This window comes from Rattus norvegicus, chromosome 13 (assembly GCF_021556685.1).
Source record: "Rattus norvegicus strain SHRSP/BbbUtx chromosome 13, alternate assembly SHRSP_T2T, whole genome shotgun sequence".
NCBI classification, from domain to species: domain Eukaryota; kingdom Metazoa; phylum Chordata; class Mammalia; order Rodentia; family Muridae; genus Rattus; species Rattus norvegicus.
In genome coordinates, this window is record NC_141546.1 from 88,892,158 (window position 1) to 88,903,200 (window position 11,043).

At 37.4% G+C, this 11,043-nt stretch overlaps 1 protein-coding gene and 1 pseudogene across 1 annotated transcript; both read left to right on the forward strand.

Annotated features, from left to right (window-relative positions):
- Positions 1-1,188: 1,188 nt before the first annotated feature.
- Positions 1,189-2,121, forward strand: Or10x1b (olfactory receptor family 10 subfamily X member 1B). Its single transcript, NM_001000910.1, is given in 1 exon segment — positions 1,189-2,121. A coding segment is annotated over 1 exon segment (933 nt).
- Positions 9,517-10,695, forward strand: Or10l2-ps1 (olfactory receptor family 10 subfamily L member 2, pseudogene 1; annotated as a pseudogene).

Here is an 11,043-nt window from a genome sequence, read left to right on the forward strand (position 1 = left end):
CTAGGCCCAACCCAGGTTTGCTCTTTGGTTGGTGATTCAGTTTTGGGGAGGCCCTACTGGTCTCAAGGGTGTGTTGATCTTTCTGTGAAGTTTCTGTCCTCTTCAAGTTCCTCAATCTTTCATTCACCTCTTCAAGAAGGCTCCCCAAGCTCCATCCAAAGATCCTACACTGTCTCATAAGGACACTTGTTCAAATATGTTCTTGTCTTCTTAAAGTGTCACCTTGAAAGTCACTTTGAGGAGTAGAGCCTTAATGATAACGGTCACATTCTTGAAGGGGAAAATATTGGAAAGTAGAAAGAATGTTGACAAACAATGTGATTCCAATTACAAATATGCCACTTCCTAGATAGAATTATTTCAAAAGAAAGTTAATCTCAGCTGTCCTACAAGGAACACAGCTGTCGTATGCTCCTCATATTTATGCAATGAAGTGAAAAATGGATAAACATTTGAAAGAATTTGGGGAAATAAAGGCTTCATAAGTGCTAGTTATCAAATATGTTGAAATGTGAGACGAGAAAAATAGCTCTTCCTAATAGGAAAGTGAATATATCAATTATATAGACAAGCATCATGCTGTGGAAGTTGGGGAAATGAGATTAAATGGATGAAGAATTACTGAAGAATTCACATGGAGACTTCACAGCATTTGTCTTTGGGTGATTAGCTTGCCATTTAAAAATAGACATGATCTCAGTTGCCTCCTGTTTCAAGCTTACATACAGAATCTTTATTAATCTTGGACCTCTAGCTAACTCTTGTGAACCCTAAGAATCCTGGGCATCCTAATGTCCATCCAGCTCTCCCTTTGTGTGTGTGTGTGTGTGTGTGTGTGTGTGTGTGTGTGTGTGTGTGTTTGATTTAATGACTTAAGACCTTGATTTTTTCTTCAAGTAGGAACAATGACTGCAGATATTTTCAGCATGTTTGTCATTACCCAAGGCTAGTCCCAAAATTACTAGAAAATCAAGTTTCAGACTTTACTGAAGAGACATTATATAGGAATGGATGCATAACTGGGAAATCATATCCTCTACATACCTGGATGAATTTTGCTAAACTGAATGGAAAATTGAGTGTAACCTTATGATGTTTTCTATAAATACCATACATTTTATTTGAATAAATTAAAAAATATGAGAATCAAAAATTTATTTGTGCTTTCACATTTCAGAACCCCAAGCAATGATGATCAACCAAACAATCTTAAAGGAATTCATTCTTGTAGGCTTCTCTGTTTACCCACATGTACAGACCGCTCTCTTTGTGATCTTCTTTTGCCTGTATATGTTCACCCTTGCAGGAAACCTAGTCATCATGGGTTTGACTTGGGTGGACAGATCTCTCCACGCCCCTATGTATTTCTTCCTCAGTGCGCTATCGTTCTCTGAGACCTGCTATACCCTGACTATCATCCCCAAGATGCTGGTGGATCTGCTGGACAAGGACAGCCACATTTCAGTCACAGGCTGTGGCTTACAGATGTGTTTCTTCCTTGGAATTGGAGGAACAAACTGTATCCTTCTCACTTTGATGGGGTATGACCGTTTCCTGGCCATCTGCAACCCGCTCAGATATCCTCTTCTGATGACCAATGTTGCATGTGGACAACTTGTGGCCTCTGCTTGGGTTGGAGGCTTTTTTATTTCTCTAATCGAAACAACACTGATATTCAGGGTGCCTTTCTGCATACCTAACCTCATCAGACATTTTTTCTGCCATATGAGGGCAGTTCTGAGGCTGTCATGCACAGACAGTAACTTCACAGAATTCATTGTAACACTGATGTCCGCGTCTGGTTTGCTGGGTACATTCCTGCTCATTCTCCTGACCTATGTGTTCATCCTTTCTTCTGTCCTCAAGATCCCTTCAGCTGAGGGCAAACAAAAGGCATTTTCCACCTGTGCCTCACACCTCACTGTGGTCATCATCCACTTTGGTTTTGCATCTGTTGTTTATCTGAAGCCAGAAAACTCTGGGGGAGATGACACACTCATAGCTGTTCCATATACTGTCATTACCCCTTTCCTCAGTCCCATCATATTCACACTCAGAAATAAAGATATGAAGAATGCTTTTAAAAAGATCATGAGGAAGACAGTAATCATGAAAAAATAATCTTAGGCTGTTACTGTTAATACATTATTTCTTCATTATTCAGTGGAGAATTTGCTATGTCACCTCTATAGAATGGCTTGGTTATAGGAACAACCACTTAGGGTTTCACATGAGCTTTTTCAGGTATTTTCTAATTTTGCTCAGGAAGTTAAACAATCTCTATATTCCCCTTTGTTCTGCTGGTACGGGGATTCTGCCAATTAATTTCTGTGATTTTTCTGGCATAGTTTCTAATGCCTTTGGTTAGAATTTCCAGTAGAAAAACTAATTCTTGTAGGAGATTTATCTTGTAAAGCCTAAAGACCAGCTATTTGTGCAAACATAGATATACATAGTTTATATACACTCACAATCGCACAGACCAACATTTCAAGTATTCATGGCACACTGATGACTGATTAATAAATATTTTAACAGTACCGTTCTCATGACTCTGGCATTATTTCATTTCTAAATACTAACTTCTAAGTATAGAGGAACTCTTTAAGACATTCCAGTGAATAAATAAGATATCAATACCTACATGATCAGTGATTTGTGGAATATTTGATATTAGAAATTTAATTCTTTATTTTATGTAGCAAGGAAATTCAAATGAAATTGCTGTAATGTTGAGATATTTGACTCCCAAATAGCATTTTGAACATTTAAGTAAGGTAACTCTCATAACTCTTATAGCCATTGCTACTATTTCTGCATTAGCTTTAGCACGAAAGGTACAAAGAGATAATTTTGCCAATCATCTTGAGAAAATGTAACCAATGCCCTGGGCATGGAAGAGAATTTGGATAGACAGGTAGAACTAAGAATGGACACATTATATGATACAGTGCAGATCATGGGAGATGAGATACAAGAAATGAAAGTCAGAAGCCATTTGGAATGTCATGTCCAATAACTATGGATTTGTATAACTCCAAAAATGTATAATGAGAGTCAGAATAATTCAACCAGAGTAAAAAGGCATCTTCAAGATATAGGGCATAATACTAACACTTTATTGTCCTCCCTAACAATGTTGACAGTTTAAGAAATACAAAGCCTTTGTCTTTTGCTGCTGTTAGCATTGAAAATCATATTCAGAAAATCTTACAGGCCATTTTCCCTCATGGTCCTCATTTATGTCTTTCTCATTGGGTGTACCAAGACTTTGGCTTTGTAATCATATTATGGCATGTCTATTATCTGTTCTTTTCATAGGACTCATCAGAACTTTTACAGATGTCAAAGCATAGTCATATAAATTCAAGCTCCAACATGTTCCCTAGCAGAAGGTGCTAGTCAATGACAGGTAAGATTGTCTTTAAAACCTTCTCAACCTAAGCCAGGCCACAGATACAAGATTATTTAAGTGCCAATGACGGGTGAGAGCTATGTTTTCAAATGGCAACCTAAGGCAGGCACAACTTTCTGCTCCATGAATTGTAAAGTATGACAATCTAATAGATAAGAAAGTCAGATAAGGTTCTCTTAGAAGTGGATCAATCTAAGACAGGGTATGAAAGCCAGTATTCATGTATCAATGACAGGAAAGGTCCATACTTCTTGAGGAGACACCTAAGATAGGCAGAAACTTTCTTTGTCAATAGCTAAGACAGCTTTGATTTACATAGATTTTAAATCCATGACTCCAGCCACACATGTAGCAGAGGATGGCTTTGTTCAGCATCAATAGGAGGAAAAGCCCTTGGTCCTGTGGAGGCTCATATTCCCAATGAAAAGGATTGCCAGGGTCTTGAGGTGGGAGTGGGTGGGTGGGAGTTGGAGCATCCTCACAGTAGCAGGGGGAGGGGGAGTTGATACAGGGGAAGTGGGATAGGGGATAACATTTGAAATGTAAATACATAAAATATTTAAGAAAAATAAAAATAAATATTAAATGAAAAAATGTTGGACATGTGGGAAGCACATCCAGAGTTAACTTTGGCTAACTTCTTGCTTGTGATTAATTATGAATGAGTCTCCCTACATCTCTTTCTGTTTTTAATTGACATGTTATAGCCAAATTCCTCCACTTATGCATACATAATTGAGAGACTTCCAAGCCTGAAGAAAGTGGGATTAGTCAAACATAGGTACTGTGTACCATAAATATTTTGTGGTCATTGTTCAGTTAAATGGAAATGCTCATGTATTCGTTTCCTTCCCATTAAAGACACTGAGAATATACATTCACTGCTAGTGTGTCACTGACCTGAAACCCTTCCATATCTCTTTTTTCTGACTTTCCTCACTTCCCCATTCTTGGTTTTCATGTTGACTGACCAGCATGCTCTGGCTCTATAGCAACCTGATGTGCTGGGGCTGTGGGTGGAATGATTCATAGAGGGGGTTGCTACCTCTAGAAGGGGGAGGAAAGGATGGAATTGGGGAAGCTCTGTGTGAGGAAATATGGCAGGAGAGGGGATGATATTGGGATATAAAGTGAATAAATAAATAAGTAAATTTAATAAAAAGAAAAACTGATGAAACTGGGAAAAATCTGTTTATATAACCCACAATATAAACAAATTGAAAGGAAAAATCATGATCATTTCCTTAGAGACTAACAGAACCTTTAATAAAATCTAATACACTTCATGTTAAAAATCTTATAGAGATCAACAATGAAAGGCATAAGCATAAACACAATAAAAGCAATATACAGCAAGCCAATAGGCAACATTAAATTAAATGGAGAGACACAAGGTAATCCCACTAAAATTAGGACAAAAATAGTGTGTTTACTCTCTATATATCTATTAAATATGGTACTTGAAATTTTAGCTAGGACAATAAGACAACAAAAGACATTAATGAGATAGAAATCAGAAAGAAAGAAATCAAAGAAATAGTATTTACATATAATATGATAGCATATATAAGTGACACCAAAAAATACATAAGGAAACTTCTATAGCTTATAAATATCTTCAGCAGAGAGGCTGCATACAATCAGTAACTCTCTTATATACAAATGATAAACTGACTGAGAAAGAAATCAGGAAATTAACAAACTTTGCCACATATAATATGAAACATCTTTGTTTAGTTCTAATGAAGGAAGTAAACGACCTGTATGACAAAATATAAGTCTGCAAAGAAAGGGGATAACATTTGAAATGTCAATTCTCAGAAAATTGAGACTCTCTATCTCAAAACCCAGACATATCACTCCTGAGCACGTACCCAAAAGATGCTCCATCCTGCCACCAGGACACTTGCTTGACCTTGTCCATAGCAGCTTCATTCATAATATCCAAAAACTGGAAACAATTTAGACATCCCTCAACCAAAAAAATGAATAAAGAAAATGTGGTACATTTTCATAATGGCGTATTACTCAGCTACTAAAATCAACGACACCAGGAAATTTCCTGACAGATGGTTGAAAGTAAAAAAATTTATACTGAATGAGATAATTCAGATGCAGACAGACAAACATGGTACATGCTCACTTGTATGTGTATATTAGCCATAAAGTAAAGGATAACCATGTTAGCATCCACAGACCAAAAGAAGCTAAGTAACAAGGAGGGCTCCTAGAGAGGAGGCATGAGTCTCACTGAGAATTGAACATAGAATTTACATATGATGAGATACAGGGAGGGGATTAGTTGTAAGGATAGGAAGAGGAGAGATGAATGTTGGGAAGGACAGAAGGGGAGAGTATTGAGAGATACAACTGGAATGGAGCAAGGTACCTCAGGGATAAGCTAGAAACCTAGGGCAATGGAAACTCCTAGGGATCTATGAGCATAGCCCTAAGTCTCCTAGGAACGAGGAGTATGAAGGCACAATAGGCCAGTTCTCAATTGTGGAGGAAAATAAATACTGACCCAAAAAATTATGAAGAGTGTCTGTCAGAGTATGCTTGTGACAATGACTTGGTTTTGGAATTTTATTAGGTGAGAGGTAGAAAAATATTCTAGATCTGATGGCTCTCCTTTATACATAATTAACTGTCACCACAGAAAGTAACTATCTGGGATAGGACTGCCTGCTTTCCCTACTCATTATCTCCTTTTGATATTGAAGAGAGTCTGCAATTCTCTAGTCTGTAGACTGATAACACAAATGTAACTGGGAACACTCAATTTAGTGACAACTTCAGAAATAGGTAAATAAAAGATGGGATACAGTAACCAGGACTGGAGTTATCGGCACTTATGAGTTGCCTCATGTGGGTGCTGGGAACTGAACAGGGGTCCTTAGGGATAGCAAATAGCGCTTTTAACTGCTGACTCATCTCTCCAGTTCTTTTAGGAATAAACCATTTTATTACACTTTAACCAGTGCTGACCTAGTACTTACTGTTCATCCCAGGCAGACCATGAATTCAAGCAACCTTCCAGCTTTAGCCTCCTGAGTGCTACAATTACAGGATGACAGGCTTGAACCACCATACCTATATTTGCATTTCAAATGCTTCTAATATCAATGACAACTTTGAAAACAACAGCCATCTTATGACTGTGTTGTAGGTGACTACATGTTTAATGAAAAATGACATTTGCTTGTACATTCATAATATGTTATAGTAGAATCATGAATTTCTCTAAAGATACCAAAAATAACTTAGCATTCTTTTTGATAGTGTTTTCTTACTTCATTCAATGAAGTAAGTTTACCTTCTTATTTTAAATACCTAAAATGACTTTCTTACAGGGTTGCTACCTAAAGAGTCAGAGAATTTAGGGTGTGGTGTATAGTGTCCTACTGACCCTTATCAGCATGTGTTTGAATGAGAGAGATAACAGAAGAGCCTTTTAAGGACCTCCTAAGTGGTAAGAGGGGTAAATGGTATATAACTGAGGAAGTAAATATTGAGACTTCAAAAACCTATGACATACATGAATACTGAGACTTATACTTATCCTCATATATATTCTTCTGAAATTACTCTATATAGATGTGTGTGTGTGTGTGTAATATATGTGGTATATGTAATATATGTGATATATACATATACATATATACATATCTCCATATATATATGGAGAGAGGAGGGATCAGGGATCAGAAACCTACCTTCTAACTGAGAGATAATCGTTTGCAACTTAAGAACAAGAAAATGAATGAGAACAGGGAAGTTAGAACATGTTCATGTGTGGCATGGACAGAATGAAGCAGGTGGAAAAAGACAGAAGAATCAAAAAACAAAGACAGTGGAGTCCACGGGGTCCTATGTTACATTTGGAGCCACTTTTGTGTTTATATTGTTTGTCTTTGCCTCTTTGGACAATGGCAAGACAGATTCTGCCATAAGCTAATTTAACCTGATCTAAATCTAAACACTGTGGGAATTCTGTTACCCTACCTCGGCAAAACTCACAATAGTAATAAAGTAAAGCGGACACTGCTTATAGATTTTTTTTTCTGATCCTTAACTTGTCCAGACTTATTAAGGATTCCTATCTTCTTAAAGTCTTCTGCAGTATCACCTTGAGAAATACAGAAATAATTATCATAGTCACATTATTGAAAGGAAAATACTGGGGAGTGAAAAAATGGAGAGGTAGAGACAAAACAGTATGATTCCAGTTATAAATATGCCACTTCCTAGATATAATTATTTCCAAAACAAATTAATCTCAGCCGTCCTACACAGATCACAGCTGTCTTTCGCTCTTCATATTTATGCAGTGAAGTGAAAAATCAATAAACATTTGAAGAATTTGGGGACATGCAGACTCCATAAATACTACTTGTCAAATGTTTTGACTTGCGAGACAGGAAAAGTAGCTTTGTATAATAAAAAATTGAATATATTAATTATAAAGACAGGCATCATGTTGTGGTAGTCAGGGGAGGATGAGATTAAATAGATCAGAGTTACTAAAGAATAGACACAGTGATTTTGCAGCCTTTGTCTCTTTTTCAATGATGATTTAAATATTCAGGAAATGTGCATGACTGCCTGTATTAGGTATCGATATCACCCCACATGTTCTTACCATTACTAAGCCTGAGAATCCTAAGGCATTCTTTTTTGAAACTTTTTGAATATTGCATATATCCAAAATATGCATGAGGTCTGATTATTGTCTTCCCCATTTTTACATTCTAACTCCCCACACATAGATCCCAACCCTCTCCCTCATCTTTCTTTGTTGATAGTCCACTAAATCCAGTTAGAGCTTGCACATTGTCTGAGTATTCCCACTGGACATGGAAAACCTACCAGTGGCCAAATACTCACTAAAGAAGGAATTTTCCCTCTTCCAGAAATTATTTACTGCCAATGGTTAGTCAGAATGTAATCAGATCTAGAAATCATGATCTCTATATGTGCTGGGATTTAAATCTTCTGCAGGTGTGAGACCATGACTGTGGTTATCATATAATGTTCATAAGGCAGGAAACTAAAGCATTCTTCCCACCATTCAGTTCTTGCATTGTTCCTGCTTCCTCTTCCGTGATATATCCTGAGTCTTGATGGTGCAGCAACAGAAGTATATAAATCCCATTTATGGCTGAGTTATTATGAGATAACTATTTTCAAATTGAATGCTTGGGCATTTTCTTCATGTTTCCTTCCTCACAGAGCATTGAAAACAAAGCAAGTTTTAAGACATTTCTTTAATAATTTTAGATCTAGATATCTTCTTCAATATGAAAAATTACTTCAGGTTTCTCTAACAGTTATAAGCCATTGCCTATGTTTATTCTTCAAACTACTTATAAACCGCTCTTGGTCTTTTCTCTGTGAATATTTGCAGGCCATTTGTTATTGAAGGGTGTCTGTGTTAGACCTAACTCTGTCCCTTTATCCTTCAGCAGGTTCTTTTATTTTATATTATGATTTTCATGTTTATGTGTATGAGTTTTCACATATATGTATAGGTGGTCATGTATGGACATGCACATGATTGGACACACACAGGAAGGGCCAAAGCTGACATTGAGTGTCTTCCTCATTCTCTAGTCCATTGACCAAGGTAGAGTCTCTGCTGGGGTGAGACACTGCCAGTTCCAAAAAGCCTGGCTAGTCAATTGCCTCAGTGATCCTTCTCTGCATCTTGAGAGCTGCGATGAAAGCTTCCCAGATTTTATTTTGGTGCTAGATTTTGAACTACAGTGCTTGTGCTTGTTCAGCAAATGTGCTATCAACTGAGAAATTTCCTCTGGCTACAGACTCATTTAGTATATGTCAGTGTGGAGTCTTATTCAAATGTGGCTCAGCTAATGTATCTGAAGCTCGTTCAACTGAATACCAATTGGAGTATTTCACCAATATTAAATTACCAGCTAACAAAATGTTTTAAATAGGCCAGAATGATTCCTCTGGACATAATCATATCATTAGTAATGAGTTCCTGAAGAAATGAATAATTAGGAAATCGAATCATCTACATACTTGGCTAATTTTTGCTAAACTTAATAGAAAATTGATTGTGTGTTGTAATATTATGATCCATTGTATTCACACCATGCATTTCATTTGAATATATTAAAGAAAGAAAGATTGAAGATTTATTTGTTCTTTTGTTTTCACATTTCAAGAACCAAGGGAATGGTGATCAACCAAATAATCGTGAAGAAATTCATTCTCGTAGGTTTTTTCAGCTTACCCACATGTACAGACCTTCCCCTTTTGGTCTTCTTTTGCCTACATACGGTTCACTCTTGAAGGCAACCTGGCCATCACGGGTTTGACTTGGGTGACAGATCTCTCCATGCCCTTATTTGCATCTTCCTCAGTTACTATCCTTCTCTGAGATCTACTATACCCTGACTATCATCCCCAAGATGTTGGTGAATTTGCTGGACAAGGAGGGCCACATTTCAGTCACAGGCTGTGGCTTTCAGATGTGTTTCTTCCTGGGCCTTTGTGGAACATACTATATCCTTCTCACCTTGATGGGGTATGACTGCTTCCTGGGCATCTGCAACCCTCTGAGGTATGCTCTTCTGATGACCAATGTTGCCTCTGCTTGGGTTGGAGGATTCTTGACCTATTTTTATACAGCTGGCACTAGTATCCATGGTGTCTTTCCACATACTTAAGCTCATCAGACACTTCTGCCATATGAAGGCAGTTACTGTACTGCATAGACAGTCACATAACAGAATTCAGTGGATCACCAGTATCAATGCTGGACCTGGTGAGTACAATCTTATTCATCTTCTTGACAAGTGTCAAGAAGGGGTTTTTTGGGGACCTTCTTGCTCAGACTCTTAACTTATGTGTTTGTCCTTTCTTGTGTCCTCAAATTTTCTCCAGCTGAGAATAAGCAAAAGGCATTTTCCACCTGTGCCTCACATCTCACTGCGGTCATCATCCGCTTTCGTTTTGCATCTGTTGTTTTATGAAGCCAGAAGCCTCAAGAAGAAATGACACACTCACAGCTCTTCCATATACCATAATTACCCCATTCCTCAGTCCTATCGAATTTAACCTCAGAAATAAGGATATGAAAGATGCTCTTAGAAAGATCATGATAAAGACAGTTACATTAAAGAATAATATCAGGCTATTTCTGCTGTTCTAATAAACTGATTGACTTCCCATACGAGTCTATGGAGCCTTTGCTCTGTGACCTCTATGGAAAGGTGAGATCGATGGGCACATGACTGACACTTTCACCCAATCTGCCCTAGATGTTTTCTAGGCTTGGTCAGGAAATTTTCCAATTTATCTTCTTTCAACTACCATGAGAAGAACCCCACACACAATATGAAGATTCTGCCAACTTTGGGGCATCCTGTGTGACTCATAAAGAAGGAAAAAGCAGAAGGGAGAACATCAGTGTGACTGCCGGACTGAGAGATGACATGAATGCTAAATATTTCTGGAAAGTTTGTAATATATCTAGTTGAACTTAGCTGTTTCTAACAGGAAATACATATTGAAAAACAAGCACATCTTTGTGAAAATGTGAGTATATGCATCTATACACACAAAAGACACTTTCTAAAATACTGCCATCATACTAATCA